Genomic DNA, 22,825 nt, shown 5'->3' with positions numbered 1-22,825 from the left:
GTACCATAAGGCGAGATTACTTGAGAGTGTGGTATTTGACCAGTACCTGACCGGGATTTTTATAATCCTTTGGGCAGTCGTATATTAGTGACTTGTGGCATTTTGTGACAATGAGTTGAATTATTTGATCTGGGCTAATCTGGTGAGATCTCTCACCAAAGGTTCTAATGGACTTAAGTGGATACACTGATTGTGATCTGGTCTGGAGGTTTGCCAGATGCAGCCGTGTCCAGCGTGAAGTCAATGTGTGTGTGTGTGGAGTGTGAGAGAGAGTGAAGGGGGAGGGATGTGCTGTGTAGAGGAATGTATCTATGTGTCTCCTACAGCAGCGGTTCTCAACAGGGGTGCCGTGGCACCCTAGGGTGCCGCAGAGAGCTGCCAGGGGTGCCTTGAGATAAACATTTTAATTTAAAATTTTAATTATTTTTGGATTACAGAAAATTATCACTAAAGTGCTATCCGTTGCAGCTGCACTGTTTTCCATGAAAATACCATATTTGGATAAGTTTGACAATTTCTCAAAATCTGAAAATCATTATTTAATAAGACACAGAAAAAGATCACCAAGTTACTCTGGATAAAAAAAAACTTTACAGACAACATTGAGACAAAGCTTCCTGACACATCTCCATCCAAACTCTTGGAAGAACTCATTGAAATCTCATTTGATACCACCTGGAGAGCTAATTTCAGAGTGTGGTGCTGAGTACCAAGTATCTCATGATGCATCAGTTAAGGTGTTGATACCATTCAGCACCACATATCTGTGTGAAGCTGGCTTTTCATCCACTGAAAACAAAATATAGGGCCAAGTTGAGCCTTGAGGATGACATGCGTGTTGCCTTGTCAAAGATCTCCCCACGTATTGACAGTATTATTAGCCAGCAGCTAGGGATGTCCCGATCCGATCACGTGATCGGGATCGGGGCCGATCACGTGATTTTCCGAAGATCGGGATCGGCAAAAAAAAAAAAAAAAAAAAAACGATTTTTTTTTTTTTTTTTTTTTTTTTTTTACTTTTTTTTTTTTTATTCAACAAACATGACCATGTTCACGTCTTAAACTCATACTGAGGCCTTAGTTTTGGTTTTAAATTGCATATCATCATTCATTTATTTATTGTCACAGAGCAGAAGAATTTTGCCAAAACAAACCAATAGTATCCAGCTGCAGAACGGCAGACCAGCCACAATCTCAGACCCAAATAATTTTTATTTAAATTTTTTTTATCCCAATTTCTCACATTACATTCACCCTGAATGTTGACGTTATCCAGGTGAAAAGTTAACTTCATAAATCATTTGATGTATAATTAAATCAAAGGAAATGCGTTTGGGTCTGAGAGTGTGGCTGGTCTGCTGTTCTGCAGCTGGATACTATTGGTTTGTTTTGGCAAAATTCTTCTGCTCTGTGTGACAATAAATAAATGAATGATGATATGCAATTTAAAACCAAAACTAAGGCCTCAGTATGAGTTTAAGATGTGAACATGGTCATGTTTGTTGAAAAAAAAAAAAAAAAAAAAAAATTTGATCGGATCGGGAAATATCGGTATCGGTAGATACTCAAAATCACATGATCGGGATCGGATCGGGAGCAAAAAAACGTGATCGGGACATCCCTACCAGCAGCAGCAGACCTCGCATTGAGCTAGAAATGTCCACTGAGTGAACAAGTGCTTATTTTCTGTATTTATTTATATTTTTTGAGAAATCGTAAGTTGGTGATCCTTCTCTATTTAAAGAAAATACATGATTTTCTGTTTTTGAGAAATGGTCAAACTTATCCAAATATGCTATTGTTATGGAGAACAGTACAGCTGCAACAGATAGCACTTTAGTGATCCTTTTCTGTATTTAAAAAAAAATACATGATTTTCAGTTTTTGAGAAATCGTCACACTTATCCAAATATGCTATTGTTATGGAAAAGTGTGCAGCTGCAACAGATAGCACTTTAGTGATCATTTTCTGTAATTTTATTTAAAGAAATATGCTATTTGATTTACTACTACAAGCAGTGTAATGTCAACAGTACTAAGCCATTTAGACCTGGGCCCTGTTTCTTGTACCTGGTTCAACTAAGTCGATCAAGATGTCATTATCCAGCTTCAGTTAACCCGATGTTCGAAGCCGGGATTTTCCTGTTCCTCGAAGGTGGATTCAGTCTCGTTAACTCAAGCCAGACTTGCGACTCAGGCTAAATGCGCGCGGCCGCTTCAGGCGAAAAGCCAGCACGTATCGATGGCAGAGATCCTGATTCTCTAACGGCATTGATTGATTAATTGATTTAAAACTTTATTGACAGATTGCAATACGGCTCAATCGCCTCGCCGACAAGTTAAATGCGTTATCTATAGGCTAATTTTAAGTCCCTCATTACCTCAATCAATCAGATTATATTTCTTTAAACTTGCCTGCTGGATTGAATAATCAAATGAGATCTTGCTAGCGAAAATAATTAGTTAAACTTATACAGAATTACGATACGGCTCTCTTACCCATTGATTGATGTATAGTCGATCTTTAACTTATCTCCAATGTGGTCTAACAGGTTGTTGTTTTGACTATCACGCAGACGACCGGGGTTCGAGACCCTAGTCTTTTCCTTCTTTTTGCAATATAGGAATAATTCAATTTGGTGCACGTTGAGAGCTATATAAAGAATGACATCCTCAATGCATGTAGATTTATAATATTTTAACTTAAAACCAGGCTACTTTGGCGTATAATCATTAATATTATATTCAAAAAAATCATATTGGAAACACCGGGTTTTGAACCCCGGTCGCTGGGTTGGCAGGCTTGAGCACTACCGCTGCACCACTGTGCCAGATGGGATAAATTCATTGTTTATACATTAATGAACGAGAGACCCGTGTTTAGAATATCCTTTGTTTTGAATGAAGTTTATCTCTTTATCCTCATTCATTAATGTGACGTCAACGGCTCATTCAATTTCTCAAATCCGTCAAACAGCGCATCTCATCAGACATCTTAATCCCAGTTACAATTAAAATAACCACATAATGTGTACATCGCACGAGCGAGCGCCACGGTATATATAACGTGCATTATTTAGGACAACGTGAATTTAGTATCAGCATTTTGGGTCTATTTTACATTTCAAAAGCCCCCTCTGGAAGAATGGAGCACAAAAACGTAATTCAGAATGGTATAATGCAGATCGTAGACTGTGGGAATAGTTTCAGGAAACGGGCTGTCACTTCTTTGCGGGGGCGTGGCGATGGTTCAGGCTAACTTGAACTTAAACTCTGCTTTCGACCAGGCTCAAACTTTTGGATCTGTTGTCATGGTGATTTGGAAAATCCACGTACGGGGAACCGGAAAGTCCGGCTAACTCAGTTATCCAGTTAAAGTTATCCGGCTAACTCAGTTATCCAGGTACAAGGAACGGGGCCCTGAAACACCTGTTAATAATACATTATATAGGCATATACACACAAATGTGTTTCCCGGTTTCTTAAATAAACATTATTTTGAAAGCAAGCACTTTTGTCATCATTGTAGCAAAAAAGACAGGACCGGAAAAGTCTTTATCGTATGTAGGGGTGCCCTGGAATATTTTATTGAACACAGGGGTACCTTGGCAGCAGAAAGGTTGAGAACCCCTGTGTACAGTGTTATGGAGAATTGCTATGTGGCCTATGTGCTGTGTCTTAATTTAGTAATTATTTATCACAAGTCAAAGTATATGTATGCATATATGCATTATTGTATTGTCATTGTCCACATAGAACAGATAACAACATCAAACAGAGAAAAACTTTAAGTAAACAATAAGACAAACAAACACTGACTTGGTCGCACAACAGAGTCATCTCAAAAGTGTGTATATATATATATATATATATATATATATATATATATATATATATATATATATATATATATATATATATATATACATATATAATAATAGTATATCAAATATATAGCATATGTTCAAGTACCCAAATATGCTTCTTCAATGTATATATATCAAATAAATCACGCTGTATTATCGTTCACAGATGAATACAAGCAAGCAGCATGTTTTCTTTTCTAATCTTTGTTTGTTTGTTTGTTTGTTTGTTTGTTTGTTTGTTTGTTTGTTTGTTTGTCTGTTTGTGTTCCAGGGTAAAATCCTCGTTGGAACCAAAGATGGGGAGATCATTGAGGTGGGGGAGAAGAACGCGGCCTCCAACACCATGATTAATGGCCACACTCAGGGCAGGATCTGGGGACTCGCCACGCACCCCTTCAAGGACGTCTTCATCTCCGCCAGTGACGACGGCACCATCCGCATCTGGGACCTGGCCGACAAGGTACAGCTGCAGTATAACATCTGGGACCTGGCCGACAAGGTACAGCTGCAGTATAACATCTGGGACCTGGCCCACAAGGTACAGCTGCATGGGACCTGGCCGACAAGGTACAGCTGCAGTATAACATCTGGGACCTGGCCGACAAGGTACAGCTGCAGTATAACATGTGGGACCTGGCCGACAAGGTACAGCTGCAGTATAACATGTGGGACCTGGCCGACAAGGTACAGCTGCAGTATAACATCTGGGACCTGGCCGACAAGGTACAGCTGCAGTATAACTAGTGCTGCCGTGGTGTGGCGACCATTCACTCTATACTGAGCTTGGTGTGTCTAGAAAAGTGCTATATAAATGCAATGAATGAAAAGAAATTGTCAACTGTGTTAACGAGCTGCGTTAACGAGCATGTGTAAACTGTGTTAACGAGCTGTGTTAACGAGCATGTGTTAACTGTGTTAACGAGCTGTGTTAACGAGCATGTGTTAACTGTGTTAACGAGCATGTGTTAACTGTTAACGAGCTGTGTTAACGAGCTGTGTTAACGAGCTGTGTTAACACTTTAATCGCCATGGGTTAAATTCATAATTTACCATCCCTCGCCAGCTCTATTTGTCTATGGATAAGTTTCCCTTCTTTGCAGGGCTATAACTTTTTAAATTCTATTGCTAAATTGCCATTATTATGGCCCATTCAATGTCCTATATGTTCAGGGTGTAGCAACGTTATACTTTTTCATTCACATATTCATACTAAAATATGGTCTAAAGTATGTTTTTATCGTTTTCTGCAGCTTTCTTCAGAACGTGATTTATAGCTCCAAATGCATTATATTGATGATCAAATACAGTTTGGTAGGAATCTGTGCGAAATAAAAAATTTCAACTGGACGTGGTTCTAGAAGTTTCTACGCATCATCTGATGATGACCGGATGGGCGGGGAATCGTTTATAATTCCGTGGGCAGCGTTAGATGATTCATCCAGAGTGGGTCATATGTTCATCATAGCAGTTGTCATGGAACACGTTAGAATATAACGCTGAATCTTACCGTGGCTTCCTCGCGCCGCTGGCAGATGAGCGTGGAACAGAATTTTTTCTATTATGGGATGGAGAAATGCCCGATCCATTTCCAGGTTGTATAATAGTATATACATCCAAATCATGTTATTTTTTCGAGTTATATGCACCGATCGATGTTCACTGTGTCAATACGGAGTCTCTCTAACGATAGCGAGTGCCCGGACCACATATGGATGAGCACTACCGGTTCAAAGGTTAATTTCCGGTTGGCGATCTGCCGATCGGCCACCAGATGGCGCTCTTGAACCGCTAGAGAGTTGAGTGGATCTTTGCAGTGTGTCTCAGGGCTCCGGAAAGGAAATATGATTTCGATGACAGATTTTTGAAATATTGACATCAAAGACGAGTTACGGCGTCTTCGGCAGAATGAGCATGGCTAGGAATGACGTGAAAACTCGTCCACGGCGATCATAGTGTTAACGAGCATGTGTCAACGGTGTTAACAAGCATGTGTCGGCTGTATTAACAAGCATTCTTATCACAAATGATGTGCTTAATTATTGTTATTTTTTACCAGATACTATAACCCACCCATGACTTTTGTGAACCATCTCACCCCTAGTTTACATCAAAGGGTTACTTACTAACGCATGTCAATTTCATATGTAAATGCATATGTAAGTGATTTGGCCACACGAGAGAAAGCACAGGGTTTCATACGCGTGATTTTTTTTCTGTAACCGCTGTTTGCAGAGACGGCCACTGACGTTTCTGGTCATGTGACATGTGCGCCCAATCGCGTGACGCCTGTGTCTTTGCCCATTTCCGCCTCGAACAGCATGCAAACTACCTAACGCCTAGTTTATCACTGGTTAAGCTTAGGCGACTCTTTCGAAGTTGGTTAAGGTTAGAGTTTGGAATCAGGGCTGGTGTTCTATCGCCCTGCTCTAAGACAAACTCTAACCTTAACCAACTTCGAAAGAGTGCCTAAGCTTAACCAGTGAAAGAAACAGGCGTCACACGATTGGTTGCACATGTCACACGACCAGAAACGTCAGTGGCCAATCAGATCGCAGAACGCGGAACTGGAAATGGGTTGGTAAAAAACTAGACGCTTCCAGTCCATGACGTTCTTCTTCTTCTCCCCCTCAGAAACTCCTGAACAAGGTGAGCCTGGGCCACCCGGCCAAGTGCACCTCCTACAGCCCCAACGGAGAGATGGTCTGCATCGGCATGGAGAACGGGGAGTTCATCGTGCTGCTGGTCAACTCTCTGACCGTGTGGGGGAAGAAGAGGGACCGCAACGTGGCCATTCAGGACATCAGGTGAGCTCTGTCTGCCCGTCTGTCTGTCTGTCTACCTGGCTGTGCCCCCCACTGCATCCCAAGCACTAATTAAATTCAAACCTTTATTTATTTTAGAAAAAAAAGGACAATTGAGGTCCCCCTCATTTTCAACGTCGTCGAGACATTACTGTTATGGTTTGTGAGCGACCCCAAGTGCACGACACAAGACGGGTATCAGAGTTAGCCAAATATGGCGTAATTTATTAAAAACTGTAAAAACAACACGTCCCCTTTAAGGTCCAATGAAAAGCAAACCCATAGGCGACAAAAACAGAGTCCAGTAGATAAAGAAATGTTCAGGTAGTCCAAGACTCACCAGGCAGAACTGCCGACGGGTAATTCAAACTGGGAACCACGGAAAAGGTGAATACACGGATTATCCACGGAGGAATAATACTTCCAAGCAGGAAAACGACACAGCGCTTCTCACAGAAGACACGGCACGAACTAGCAACAAGCAGAGGGGAAGCCTGCTCACTTAACCTCTCCAGGACGAGCTGATTGCAGACAGGTGCAGGATTAGCAAACCATCTTCAGGTGTGTGATAGCGTTCGCTTGGCTTGTCCCGGTTGGGAAGAGCGCACAGCCGGCCCAGCCATAACAATTACTTTACAATATAATAATAATAACTCCATCTATAGCACCTTTCACACATGGACCGCAGCCCAAAGTGCCCCACAGCAAGTAGTACAAAATGAGCATAAAATCAGCATACAGTTTAATAGAATAAAAGCAATGTGCAGACATAAGAATAGGTATAAAAAGACAATAAAAGTAGTGCAACGTAGAAAGTGCAGACATAAGAATAGGCATAAAATAAGTACAATGTTGCTCCAAGGCATGTGAAGTGAACCCCCCCGGAACAGCCAGTCCCCTAGCCCCTTTCGTGACTGTGATACACCGAGTGAATCCACAGTCACTTCCTAGCCCATAGCAAACCAATGTATGTTGACCATGAAGGACTGGTTCTGCCCGAACCGTTCGTTATACAAGTATCACAGAGACATTTCAAAGGTACTCACAGTTGCACGAGGGTTTCGGACAAAAATACGTGATGGTTTGAAAGCTCGGCGTTGCTAATAAACATTTTAAATATTTTTTATAAACTGGTCAACACTGCATTATTTCCGGCATTGGGTGCATGATGCGCATGCGCTGTGATCACAGCGCAGGCGCACCAGGCAGCCAAATACGGAAATAAAGCCGTTTTGAGCAGTGTTGACCAGTTTATAAAAAAAAGTCCTTCAGGGTACCAGAACAGCAGATCTGCGCCCCGGCGGACAACGGGTTAACTGACCTGGTCCAGCACGACCAGAACCAGTCCCGTGTCCTAATCACGCCACCATCCCCAGTCCTAAGAGGGGGGTAGGTAAGGTACGTGTGTCGATCTAGAACATCACAGAGGGCGCCACCAAGACGGTCAGAACATGAATGCACCACGCCCGGTGGCCCACCCCAAGGGCGTGAGACCCCTCCGCCAATGCTTTGATCTATTCCGTCATCTCCCCCCAAAGAGGAACGAGAATTCGTTGAGACTAACCTAGTACACTGGCGCTCGGAAGAGATAAAACTCCATCCTAGTTGCTCCATAAAAAAACCTGTTTCCATGATGAGCAACCAAGACGCGCCAGCCCATGCGTGGTTCCACACAGAAGCACCCAGGGCCAGCACTATGTACACGTCGAGACCCAAAACACATCAATGGTAATTCTAACAAGAACCCAGATAACGTTCCCTCCAAGCCACCTGGGAGAGCGGCAGGAAGCTGGCCAAGAGACACAGATATGGGTCCCATATGACACGTCCGAGGGAAAACACCCCTGTTAAAAACCTGCTCTGTATAAAGAGAGGAGACGGGGAACCCCCAGAGAGACCTCCCACGTGAGTAATAATTGAAAAGATATATGTAACATTGAGCTACGTGACCAAAAGCTCAATATATATGAAACAGTCTTGACTAACGGGATCGTATCCTCGCCCTTTAATCTAGGACGGGGACGAGGCAAGGTTCTCCGCTTTCTCCCCAAATGTTCGCGCTTTTCCTCGAACCACTTGCTATCGCACTAAGGACTAATCAAGACATCAAAGGGGTAATAGCGGGACAGGTGGAACATAAACTATTTTTATATGCGGATGATATCTTATTGGTATCCAGCAATCCCCAAACAGCAGCTGGGGTCATTGGAACTGTTATCGAGTCCTTCTCCGAAAGTTCTGGATACACAATCAACTGGAGCAAGTCAGAAGCAATGCCTCTCTCTAAGTGCTGTCCCCCTGCTATTAGGAGGGGATGGCAGTACAGGTGGATGCCGTCAGGGTTGATATACCTAGGAATAAAGCTGATCCCAGGTCTGAAAGAGATAGTACAAGCCAATATTGCCCCTATAATCGAACACGTTAGTGCTCTGACCCAGAATTGGGCCAAGATGAATATGTCCCTCCTTGGGAAGATAAACTTAGTAAAAATGATATTGGCTCCCAAATAAAATTATATCCTATATATGCTGCCGCTGACTCTCCCGACTCAGTTACACAAACAGTATGACAAAGTCATTAATGTATATTTGTGGGGGGGCAAAAGGCCACTATTTGGTCGGGCCAAAATGCATGCAGCAAAGGAAAATGGCGGCTTATCCCTGCCTAAGCTAGACTGGTATCACTATGCGTTCTCGCTCTCCCAGCTCTCCAAATTGAATCACTTGACTGAGGAGGCACCTGCTTGGGTCAAGATAGAGGAGGAAATGGTATATCCCTCATCTCTGGAATCCTTCCTGACACAATCAGACAGACCTATACCTTTTAAGAACCCTCTAATGGCGTTTGCCTGGGAAACTTGGAATCAGTCGCACAGGCTGACTGGTGATAGCCCATATCTGACTACAAGAGCCTCTATATGGTATAATAAAAAACTAAAGATTGGTAAGAAATCAGTCATATGGGACGACTGGATTAAAAGGGGGATACATGTACTAGGTGATATAGCCGGGGAAGATGGGGTATTACCTTTTGAGGATATTAGAGAGGACTTTGGTATAGATAATAAAAACTTCTATAAATTCCTACAGATTAGACATTGTGGCCCGATTACTGCAATTCAAGAAATATTTTATAAAGGATGGCGTAGGAAAGGCGGTGTGTCAAGATTCTATGATGTTATAAGGGAACACAATGCACCCAAGTTGGCGGGTCTGAGGTTGAGCTGGGAGAACGATGTACGTGAGGATATTACTGAGGAAATATGGGAGAAGCTGGTATCCAAATGGGGTAAATTCTCGCGGGAGGCACAATCACAACTTATCTTTTACAAAGTTTTAAACAGAAGCTATTGGACGCCTAGTAAACTGGCCAGACTAAAGTTAAGGGACAGTGACATCTGCTGGAGATGTGAGAAGGAGACAGGCACTTTACTATGTTATACGAATGTGAGAAAGTCCGGAAAATGTGGGATCAAATTGTGATATTCCTAAGTAAAGTTTTGAATGTAAAGGTGAATAACTCCCCAATGGCATGTGTTTTGGGTATAGTACCGAAAGAGATTAAACTGCCTAAATACCAGGGAATGTGGTATAGAATGGCCATGATATCAGGATGTAGAATTGCCTTACGACATTGGAAATCACCCATTGATATTACTTTTAAAGAATGGATGGAACTAATGTTCCGGACAGCATCATATGAAAGGGTAACATATAGAGTCGCAGGGAGAGATGATATCTTTGCTGAGGTATGGAACAGTTTTCTACACCTGACTGAACGGTCTGGGGACGAATGATTAAGGTGGGGTTTCAGTATTATCAATGATGAAGGTGAAAAATGGGATCTGACCTGATGGTACCTATACTTTATATTGTATTATGTATGTATATGCATTAACGTATATGCATCTTGGTTATATATGCACATATAGTAATGTTTTTTTTTCTTTTTTGTAAGTACTTTTTTAATTTCCATGTCTGTTTTTGGTATGTCTGTATAAGTCTTTTGTATGTTTTATGTGTCAATACGAAAAAGAAAAAACAAATCTTGGACTTTGCATATTATGCTGTTGAAAGATGTCTCTTGAATATTTGTAAGATTTGTGCAAAAATATCAATAAAAAAAAAATATATATATATATATATATGCAACAGAGCGCAGAGCAGAAAACAAAGTTCTCACGCACCGCATAACCCAATCTTGACAATAACAGCGGTCCACAACATGGAGCCTGAAAAGAACTCACGGAAGTCTCACGGCCAATAGAAACGCGCCCAGTGATGTACTCTATGGCGGGGGGAATTCCGTGACCCACCTGCCCAAATATGGCGTGGGACCAGGGAACTCCACCCCCCCCCCCCCCCCCTCTCCCTACCCTGTGACACGCTGACCCAACAGCGTGACAGGAAGTCCGAAGGACAGGAGGTCCAACCCCCTGACCAATCAGAAAAAAGGGGAGGAGGGGTTTATCAGTTCACCCCCTCATGACCCCACACCCCGGATACGATGAAAACAAACAAGCAGCGATGATACCAGTTTACCTAGCATGCTACATGAAAAGCATATATCCACTAGGATAAGCTCAACCAACTGCACGCCAGCCACAGACGATAAACTCGTTTGCGAACGGGTTTTACATACAAGGCTTTAGGCTCGAAAAACACAGACGTTTAAAGAGAGGGTCAAGACCTTGGTACAAGCTACATATATGAATACTTCTGTAGGCAAACACTCTAACCAGGTTGTGGACTCGATGCCATGTTTCCCAAACGTAACAGAACACACAACCCCCTCAGATAAAAAAGGTAAAGTTCACTCTTACTATTACAAGAAGAACACAGTCTTCTTCATGATGAGGGAAGACAAGTATTTCGACCGAGTGCTAGCCACATGCCTTGCTAAGCACACATATATATAGCGACCAGAACAATTTACAAGAAACTGTCCTACTCTCTTAAGCAAACACACAACCCCACAGGTAGGTGAGGGTTTACACATCGTATCCCCAATATATAATAGTTAATAAACACACAGTTTGTAACAAAAAACAGTCCCCCACCAGGTAACAAAAAAAGTATATGTTGGGGAGGGGAAGGGGACAGGGGTAAACAGGGGAGTCACTAGCGGTGCCTGCCGCGTGCAGCGCAGTGTTTGCCCCAACGGGGAGCCGGCCCGGAGGGACGGTTCTGGGGAGCCTGGTCACGTCGATCCCTACCGTCACCTCCGGGCGTGGCGGCGGCTGGCTGCGGCGGATGAGGCACTCCTTCCACTCCTGGCCTTCTTCGATGAAGGCCCAGCAGCGGCTGCGGTGGAGGCAACGGTCGCGGTCCTCTGCCGGCGTTGCTTTTTTCGGCCATCACCGGTGGCATCGGGTCAGGGGAAATGGGGTTGGAGCACAGAGCGCTCCTCCTCCATCTCTCTGCAGGCAGCCGTCATCTGTTGCATGGCCGACCCGAACAGCCCAGCATCGGAGAGGGGGGCCATGAGCAGGGGAATCCTCTTCTGTTCCGGCACCCGCGCCTGCTCCAGCCAAAGGTGGCGCTGGGATAGAGTGGCCAGGGCACGCTCCTTCCCGGCGGCTATTGCCTGCAGCTGGGTAAGGTGCAGGATGGCTCCAGCCGCCTGGACGTGAAGATATTGCTGATGGTCATCCAATACCGACCCGCCCGCCATCATCCCCGACATGTAGCGCGCTAGCTGCGCGATGTTAGAAGTCACAGCTAGGCTCTGAGTCGCAGTGATGTACGCCTGGTCACTCCAATTACCCATCTGCCTAGCCGATTTCCCTTGGGGAAGAGTCTGCGTCGCAAATCCCCAGTCTGCGTCGCAAATCCCCAGTCACCAGAGGAGCCGTCGGCCTATCGGCCGACTGTCCACTGGCGGGGGAACCAGGGCCGGAACCAGGCCATCTCACGGGGGACGGCGGCTCAACGGGCCCTCGGAGAGGCAAACTCACCACCGGGCGCCGCCTGGGCGTATCTGACTGCCACGACCGCGGAGTCAGAGCCACCCCACGACGCACGGCAGACGCGGCAATGGAGAAGCGCTGGTGAAGGGTGACGTTGTGAGCGCTCGAACCCTCCGAAGGTGCAGACATTATGTCTTAGCTTTTCTCCTAAATTGGCGAGAGAGAGAAAAACAAGATACAATGTCCACGTAGCTCCTTTCCAACAACTATTTCGGCACTAAACTCAAGTGGTGTATACAGACACTTGTCGGTGGTGAAAATAGGGAAGGAGCTGTTAGTATGGCCACGTCCCCACTTATGTAGAGGAGCGGATGTGGGTGTGGCCAGGCGGATGGGTGTGTACATGTGGAGAAATGTTATTCAGAATTAGATTGAAAGGGATAAGGTTCCACTACGAGCAGAGCGTAAGCTATACGATAATATAACCACCTCCTCACGTGTCTGTGTTCAGGTTCAGCCCCGATAACCACCTCCTCACATGTCTGTGTTCAGGTTCAGCCCCGATAACCACCTCCTCACGTGTCTGTGTTCAGGTTCAGCCCTGATAACTAGGGATGTCCCGATCCGATCACGTAATTTTCCGAAGATCGGGATCGGCAAAAAAATAAATAAAAAAATCTGCAATTTTTATTTTTATTTTTTTTACTTAATTTTTTTTATTCAACAAACATGACCATGTTCACGTCTTAAACTCATACTGAGGCCTTAGTTTTGGTTTTAAATTGCATATCATCATTCATTTATTTATTGTCACACAGAGCAGAAGAATTTTGCCAAAACAAACCAATAGTATCCAGCTGCAGAACGGCAGCTGGATACTAAAAAAATTTAAAATAAAAAAAAAATGATTTGGGTCTGAGAGTGTGGCTGACACTCTCAGACCCAAATAAAAAATTTTATTTAATTTTTTTTTTTATCCCAATTTCTCACATTACATTCACCCTGAATGATGACGTTATCCAGGTGAAAAGTTAACTTCATAAATCATTTGATGTATAATTAAATCAAAGGAAATGCGTTTGGGTCTGAGAGTGTGGCTGGTCTGCCGTTCTGCAGCTGGATACTTATTGGTTTGTTTTGGCAAAATTCTTCTGCTCTGTGTGACAATAAATAAATGAATGATGATATGCAATTTAAAACCAAAACTAAGGCCTCAGTATGAGTTTAAGACGTGAACATGGTCATGTTTGTTGAATAAAAAAAAAGGTAAAAAAAAATGGAAATAATTTAAAAAAACAATTGGTCGGATCGGGAAATATCGGTATCGGTAGATACTCAAAATCACATGATCGGGATCGGATCAGGAGCAAAAAAACGTGATTGGGACATCCCTACCGATAACCACCTCCTCGCGTGTCTGTGTTCAGGTTCAGCCCCGATAACCACCTCCTCGCGTGTCTGTGTTCAGGTTCAGCCCCGATAACCACCTCCTCGCGTGTCTGTGTTCAGGTTCAGCCCCGATAACCACCTCCTCATGTGTCTGTGTTCAGGTTCAGCCCCGATAACCACCTCCTCACGTGTCTGTGTTCAGGTTCAGCCCCGATAACCACCTCTTCACGTGTCTGTGTTCAGGTTCAGCCCCGATAACCACCTCCTCACGTGTCTGTGTTCAGGTTCAGCCCTGATAACCACCTCCTCATGTGTCTGTGTTCAGGTTCAGCCCCGATAACCACCTCCTCGCGTGTCTGTGTTCAGGTTCAGCCCCGATAACCACCTCCTCGCGTGTCTGTGTTCAGGTTCAGCCCTGATAACCACCTCCTCACGTGTCTGTGTTCAGGTTCAGCCCCGATAACCACCTCCTCACGTGTCTGTGTTCAGGTTCAGCCCCGATAACCACCTCCTCACGTGTCTGTGTTCAGGTTCAGCCCCGATAACCACCTCCTCACGTGTCTGTGTTCAGGTTCAGCCCCGATAACCACCTCCTCACGTGTCTGTGTTCAGGTTCAGCCCCGATAACCACCTCCTCGCCGTGGGCTCCGTGGACTGTGCCGTGGACATCTACGACTTGACCCTCGGCCCGTCCCTCAACCGCATCGGCTACTGTAAGGACATCCCCGGGTTCGTCATCCAGATGGACTTCTCTGCCGACAACAAGTATATTCAGGTGCCTTTCTTCCACATACAACACAAGGCCCTCCGATTTGAACTTCCAGAGGTCTAACCCCTGAAATGTGAGGATAATTCTGATTATTTTTCAACCTACATATAGACCCTACCTGTCTATCACCTGGTGTCATTATACAGGGCCCCGTTCCCCGTACCTGGTTCAACTAAGTCGATCAAGATGTCATTATCCAGATTCAGTTAACCCGATGTTTGAAGCCGGGATTTTCCTGTTCCTCGAAGGTGGATTCAGTCTCGTTAACTCAAGCCAGACTTGAGACCCAGGATAAGTGCGCGCGGCCGCTCCAGTTGAAAAGCCAGCACGTATCGATAGCAGAGATCCTGATTCTCTAGCGGCATTGATTGATTAATTGATTTAAAACTTTATTAACATATTGCAGTACGGCTCAATCGCCTCGCCGACAAGTTAAATGCGTTATCTATAGGCTAATTTTAAGTCCCTCATTACCTCAATCAATCAGATTATATTTTTTTAAACTTGCCTGCTGGATTGAATAATCAAATGAGATCTTGCTAGCGAAAATAATTAGTTAAACTGTTATACAAAATAACGATACGGCTCTCTTCCCATTGATTGATGTATGGTCGATGTTTTACTTATCTCCACTGTGGTGTAACGGGTTCTTCTTTTGACTTTCACGCAGACGACCGGGGTTCGAAACCTAGTCTTTCCCTTCTTTTTGCGATGTAGGAATAATTCAATTTGGTGCACGTTGAGAGCTATATAAAGAATGACATCCTCAATGCATGTAGATTTATAATATTTTAACTTAAAACTAGGCTACTTTGGCGTATAATCATTAATATTATATTCCAAAATATTATATTGGAAACACGGGGTTTCGAACACCGGTCGCTGGGTTGCCAGGATTGAGCACTACCGCTGCGCCACTGTGCCAGATGGGATAAATTCATTGTTTATACATTAATGAACGAGACAAGATCCACAATCCACGCATAGACACTTCAATTTTATGCTTGAATGAAACACAATCCAGGCGCTCCATTAAACATCCACAGCGGAGAATATGAAAGGAATCAGAGCCAAACGAGCGATAGGTTTCAATCATTAAAAATATCCCCGCGGGATTCACATTTGCAATGCTGCGCGTTGTTAAAATAACCACATAATGTGTACATCGCACCGAGCGAGCGCCACGGTATATATAACGTGCATTATTTAGGACAAAGTGAATTTAGTATCAGCATTTTGGGTCTATTTTACATTTCAAAAGCCCCCTCTGGAAGAATGGAGCACAAAAACGTAATTCAGAATGGTATAAAGTAGGGATGCTCGATATTGGCTTTTTTACCGATACCGATATTCCGATATTGTCCAACTCCAATTTCCGATACCGATACCGATACCGATATCAACCGATACCGATATATGCAGGGTTTCCCCCCCAAAAAACGGAATAATTTCAGGTAACTAATAATTTCACTGGATGCATTCAAAAGGCTTTCTAAATGTAAGCATTATCTGTGCAAAATATGATCATTAAAAAAGTAAAAATGAACATTTTAAACCAACATGCATACTTTTGACAATAAATAAAATGAGAATTGGTTCTTACTTGCTTGCCTGGGTAAATAAAGGTTAAATAAATGTTAAAAAAAAAAAAAAAATGTTATTTTTTATTTTTTTTATTTTACCGATACCGATATTTTTCGATATCACATTTTACTGCCGATATCGGCCGATAATATCGGTCGGCCGATAATATCGGACATCCCTAGTATAAAGCAGATCCTAGACTGTGGGAATAATTTCAGGAAAGAGCTGTCACTTCTTTGCGGGGGCGTGGCTGTGCTTCATCCGGCTAACTTGAACTTAACCCTGCTCTCGACCAGGCTCAAACTTTTTGATCTGTTGTCATGGTGATTTGGACAATCCAGGTACGGGGAACGGGAAAGTCCGGCTTAAGTCAGACTTAACCGAAAGTTATCCGGCTAACTCAGTTATCCAGGTAGGGGGAACGGGGCCCAGGTCTTATATCCAAAGCACTTTACAACTTATGCCTCACATTCACTCATACATTCACACATCGACGGCGGAGGCGACCGTGCAAAGTGTCGACCTGCTCATCGGGAGCAGTTAGGGGTTAAGTGCCTTGCTGAAGGGCACATTGACACACTCGAACCGGGAACCTTCTGATGACCAGATGACTGCTCGACCTGCTGAGCCGCTGTTGACCACAGCTCTCTATTTCTATCCAAGGAGGCGACTGCTGAAGTATGAACTAATGAACCACATGCAACTAAAATGCCTGATGTGTCACTTGTTTTCTGAAAGGTTTTGTCGTTGTGTGATACAGGATGATAAAGTATCTGAGGAAGAATTCCTCTTCTTTCTTCTTAGCCACCATATTATTAAGGCACAATAGAGCAACTTTCAGGGGGAAAAAACACAACATGAATACATATATACTAGGGCTGTCAGTTTATCGCGTTAATTAGATTAATTCATTACACAGCAAATTATCGCGTTATGAAAATGAACTCAAAATTAATTACAAAAAAACGTAGAATACACATTTACAGACTTTTTTAATGTGGTCCATTTGCATGTTCTTAGTATCTGATTCTAGGGACATCTATGGATCTCAGGGAATGTATTCCCAGTGTCAGAAATACTGTGTCTGTTACTAGGCTTGAGTAGATTGTAATGAACCAAATGAGAATATCAATAAAAAAAAATGTTATCTTTGACTGTGAATAACACCATGCAAAAATTGACCAGACCTGAAAAATCTAAGCAAATTAATAGATGGAAGATGATTAAACAGAAGGTTTTGTAGATACAGTACTGAATTCTGCCATCCGGACACATGCAATTTGAAATATGATTATAGAATATAGAATATCAGGCATAAAATGGTTATGCGATTAAAATGCGATGAATTAGATGAATTAATTACAAATCCTGTAATTAATTAGATACATTTTTTTAATCGCCTGACAGCACTAGTATATACACCTCAGATGTTAAACTGTGACATTTATTTTTAATTTTTTTATCCAGTTTTATTTGGCTGATTATTAATTCCAGCGTTCCATTGCAGATATCCACGAGCACATACACCCGTCAGGTCCACGAGGTTCCCTCAGGGAAGATCATCACAGAGCTGACCAGCATCGAAAGGATCACTTGGGCCACGTGGACAAGGTAAGCGTTCTTATGATGGAAATGGGCCAGATTATTTTTATTTATTATATTACTATTATTGTCTATTCTTTTTAGGGCATTGAACAGTACAGTACATTATATAATGGAGAGTATCATGAAATATGAGAGAGAAATGGAGAGGATATGACATGTGGAAGGTTGCGGCCAGATCCAAACCCACGGTGTGTTAAAAAAAAATGTATCCACTTTTTCTCCTTATTTTCTATTTTTCTCCCATCCCAATTTCGTATCGCCAATTCTTTTTCCCTTCAATTCTCCCCTCCCCTGTCTTGAACGTTGCTAGACTATGCCTCCCACTGGTCGGCTGTAGTGAGGATAGAAGCCTTGCATCACGTGTCCCCTCCGGTACACGAGGAGGCAGCCTGTTGCATCTTTTCACCAGACAGTGCGGCCTCTCAGTGGCGAGGAGTAACGCCTGGGAGGCTCACGCTGCCCCCGATACTTCCTGACTCTGCTGTACAGGTGTCACCCAACCGACCTGTAGGAGTCGCTGTCCACAACGTCCAATCCCCACCCATCGACTTTCCACCCGCTACCTCTGCCAATAGACCTATCTCAAACCCTGCCCTCTTTTCTTGATCCTCCAATCACAACTGACAGTTGTGATTGGAGGATCAAGAAAAGGGGCAGGGTTTGAGATAGGTCTATTGAGATAGTATTGAGATAGTATTAATGTACTGTGCATGTTTACATTACATTTAGTCATTTAGCTGACGCTTTTATCCAAAGCGACTTACATGTTTTGTAGGACAAGTCAGCGGGAAGGGCACAACTCTTATCAGCTGAATCAAAGTGTTCAAACTTGAGTGCTGCAGTGTCGAGTGTATGTTAGTATTAGGAAAGAGAAGCCGCCTATTCTCAGTCCTTGCCCCACAATGGTGGAATGAACTACCCATCCCAGTTAGGACAGCCGAATCCCGTCCAATCTTTCGCCGTCGACTAAAGACTCACTTCTTCAACCATTATCTGAAATGATAATAAAAAAAAAAAAAAAAATCTAACCCCGACTAACCTTAATGTCATGCACTTGTCCTAATAAACTAACCTACACTGTAACACGCAACACTTTGATGAACATTGTTACTCAGCTGATAGAGTTATACCCTTCTTGCTGTCTTGTCGCACAGAACTTGTAAGTCGCTTTGGATAAAAGCGTCAGCTAAATGACTAAATGTAAATGTAAATGTAGGAAGAGTGCATGACAGTGGAGGACAGTAAAAAGGTTCGTTTTTAGAAAGAAACTTTTTTTCTGACTGTCTATTCTTCTGATAGCAGGTGTTTAATCAAAGATCCCCACTTTCTAGTCTTGCACAAGGACCAATCAGCAGGGGTATGGGCGGGTTCATTTTCCATTGATGGGGATTTGATTGGCTGGTTTTAAATGAAGTGCGACCGCAGGATTAATAACGTTAATGTTAGTTCGGCCAGAGAAACAAATATACTAATTAAAATGGTTGGACCTGCGGGATTTGTACTTTGTACTTTGTAGGTCTGCATTTTAAATGAAAGGAGTAAAAAAGTGTGTGTTTTTTTCTCTGAAATGTAATTGAGTAAAAGTACAAGTATACAAACCTAATAATACTCGAGTAAAGTACTAATCCCCCAAAAACGGTACTTTGGTATTGTAACGAGGTACAATTACTTAAGCCCTTTACACCCCTGCTTTACCACCATGTCTTCTCTCTCCAGTGTACTTGGGGATGAGGTTCTGGGAGTCTGGCCGCGCAACGCTGAGAAGGCCGATGTGAACTGCGCCTGCGTCTCTCACGCCGGCCTCAACGTGGCGACCGGAGACGACTTTGGCCTCGTCAAGCTCTTTGACTTTCCGTGCTCGGAGAAATTTGTACGTTCTTTTGGTGTTGATCTCTCACATCCAATGACTTTGGGTCATTTTCCATTCGGAGAGCATTATGGAGTGATTAAGACAGTCCTTGAAAATGATACCTGCATTGTAAAGAGAATATTTATTAAGGAGATTTAGTTTGGTTTATTACGTGTGTTTGAATAGGGACAGTGCACATTATTCAACAGTAATGAGACAGAGTACCACCACTGTAAATATGCCAGTGTTAGCTGGGTAGCTAGTTTTCAACCGTACTCCCTAGGCAATATGTTAAATGCCAGGTAAAAACTGAATAGAGACATTTTATACATTTTAAGTGCATCGCTCTTAATACTTTGAGTTTCTTTACAAAGTTCTAACATACAACAGAGCATCGCTCTTAACACTTTGAGTTTATTTACAAAGTACAGTTCTAAATGACCTTATAGAACAACAGAGCAGTGCGTCGCTCACAACTTAACAACAGAGCAGTGCATCGCTCTTAACATTGAGTTTCTTTACAATGTTCAGTTTTGAATTACAACAGAGCAGTGCTCTTATAATTACAGTGCATAGGAGGTAGTGAGATAAAATGTGCATAGAACCGACACATGAATTTGATAGGAAGTGTATAAAAGTAGGTAATAGCACAGTTAAAAGTGGTTAAGGCTATAAAATACATAATTTACTATTGGCAAAGTGTTGAAAAATACAGAGTAGGATGGGAGAATACAATACAGAATACAGGAACGAATAATGCTGAGATGTGCCTGTTGTTTGCTGTAGTCCACAATTACTAGCAATTGCTGTATGGTTCATCAGGTAGGGTCTTGAAATTAATGTGCTAACATCTTCAACCGTGTCATCTCTTCACAGGCAAAACACAAGCGCTACTTCGGTCATTCTGCTCACGTGACAAATATACGATTCTCATGCGATGACAAGTATGTGATCAGCGCAGGCGGCAACGACTGCAGGTAGGTGTGGGGGAGAAAACATCAAGATACAAAGTATTTGAAATATGTTATTTGAAATATAATATTTATATGAAAATTATCAAAAGGGTCACCCGTTTGGAGGCATTTCAAGTTAAGTTATGGTAATAAAGTTTTCATTAAAGTATGATACACTGCAAATGTAGGAAGTGTCGTCTGAAAACCTTGTTCAAAGCTTCGAATGTAAAAAAAGAAAAGAAAAAAGCACACAAAGTTTACACAGTATACCCCACAGCATTACTGTAAGGGTAAGTGATTTTAAAGTACTTCAAAAGAAAAACGAGATTTTTACCAAACTTAAGTTGTACTTTAGTAGACTTAGTAGACTTGTTAGCAAAAATAACCTAAAATACATTTCCTGTGAGCCACCACTAGGGGCAGAGCAGCTAACACTGAATGAGTGGAGTGAGTGAGTTACTGTGTGAGTGAGTCAGTAGGCTTGTTCAAGATGGGATAGGCGGACGCAGATCTGCGCAGGTTTTACTACGGCCTCGCCAAGCGCGTTGCATGACGGTTAGAATGTTGTCCGATTTGCTCTGAAAATCTGACTAGGCGAGGCGCGGAACTCCCGCGGGAGCGAGCCACAAGCAGCCTTCAGAGCGAGGCTCCACAGTACCTCTCAGCCGGCTGCTCCCGGCTGGGAAGCGACTTGCTACGGTCGCGCAAAGCGCCTATTGGCTCAGAAAAGTTGTCAGTCACCAGCCATGTGACAGCCAGGGAGTTATGAGACGTTTGATTGATTGAAAACTTTATTATGTTATGCGTTATCACTTATCAACTTATCATCATATCATCATGATAAACTTCAAGCTGTCAGACACACACACAAATACAGCAGTGTGTTGTGTGTGCGTGCGGCCAGGAGCGCGCAACAAGATGGTATACATTATGGTATATGAATAGTATACTATATTCCACTGTAGCAGTATATGGTGTGCTGTACATTTGAATCTGATCTAATTTTGCACACGGCCATCGCATTATAATGAGCTGGACAGGTGTGTAATGTGTGTGTGGTGACGTGAAAGCGTATCTGCCGCGCGAGACTAGGCGAGGGGCTCTCGTGAAATCGGCAGTGTCCGCCCTCTTAACTCCTCCCCCGGCTTCACTCGGCTACTCTCGTCTACTAGTCGAGGCAAACCCAAATCCATCTTGAACAAGCCTACTGACACCGCCGGTTATAGTGATGCTGCTTCACCCCCCCCCCCCCCCCCCCCTCTGGAATTATCAACACCCCAACCCTGGACACCTTCAAAACAGCTCTCAAAACACACCTTTTCACCAAGGCTTTTCCCCATTAGTTAGTTTAGATTCGATTATTATCCCTTTACCTGCCCTCACCCCCCCCCCCCCTTCTCCCTATTGCCCCCTTCCCCTAGCCCTCTTGACTGTGAAGCGACCTTGGGTTTCCTGAAAGGCGCTATAAAAATTTGATTTATTATTATTATAAAAAAAAAATTATAATAACAATAATAATACACCCACTTCAGCTCTAGATAGCACATGGTTCATTATCTATTTTGGAATTATAGTCATATTAGGGCTGTCGATATGAACGGGCAACCGGGAGAGTGGGTGTGTTCACCTTCCTGATAACTAACATGCAGACTGGGAGGACACGGAGTTCCCTGAATGTTTCTTTAACGATGCAGTGATGAACGCTCTTTCAGCGAAGCAACAAGTATGAAGCAACTTCACACACAGCTACTGTACGTCATGCTTGCTAATTGCTAACGTTAGGTAGCCGTAATGTTAACAGAGATTGTCCAAAGGAGCCGTCTGCCGACAAATATATTTTTACATCGGAGAACCACTGTGTTGCATTTCTTGATTTGCATTCATTGCAATGAACACAATCATGTGATCACATTTACATTTTACATTTAGTCATATAGCTGACGCTTTTATCCAAAGCGACTTACAAGTTCGGTACGACAAGTCATCAGGAAGGGCACAACTCTATCAGCTGAGTAACAATGTTCATCAAAGTGTTGAGTGCTACAGTGTAGGTTAGTTTATTAGGACAAGTGCATGACAGTAAGGTTAGTTAGGGTTAGAT

The 22,825-nt window shown here is 43.1% G+C and overlaps 1 protein-coding gene across 1 annotated transcript in view; it reads left to right on the top strand.

The window, feature by feature from the left end:
• Positions 1 to 22,825, top strand: part of eml6 (EMAP like 6) — a gene marked incomplete at its 5' end in the record, with an annotated part of 173,585 nt that overhangs the window by 149,294 nt on the left and 1,466 nt on the right. Inside the window, 6 exons of the mRNA XM_084318522.1 lie at positions 4,138 to 4,326; positions 6,498 to 6,670; positions 14,577 to 14,739; positions 17,825 to 17,928; positions 19,639 to 19,792; positions 20,648 to 20,748. Coding sequence (XP_084174648.1) covers positions 4,138 to 4,326; positions 6,498 to 6,670; positions 14,577 to 14,739; positions 17,825 to 17,928; positions 19,639 to 19,792; positions 20,648 to 20,748 — 884 coding nt within the window. The remainder of the gene's footprint in view (positions 1 to 4,137; positions 4,327 to 6,497; positions 6,671 to 14,576; positions 14,740 to 17,824; positions 17,929 to 19,638; positions 19,793 to 20,647; positions 20,749 to 22,825) is intronic.

The sequence above is a fragment of the Notolepis coatsorum genome (genome assembly GCF_963971535.1).
Source record: "Notolepis coatsorum genome assembly, chromosome: 7".
Lineage (NCBI taxonomy): Eukaryota > Metazoa > Chordata > Actinopteri > Aulopiformes > Paralepididae > Notolepis > Notolepis coatsorum.
The sequence above is the reverse complement of the archived record's forward strand: the minus strand, read 5'-3'. Positions and strand labels throughout refer to the sequence as shown.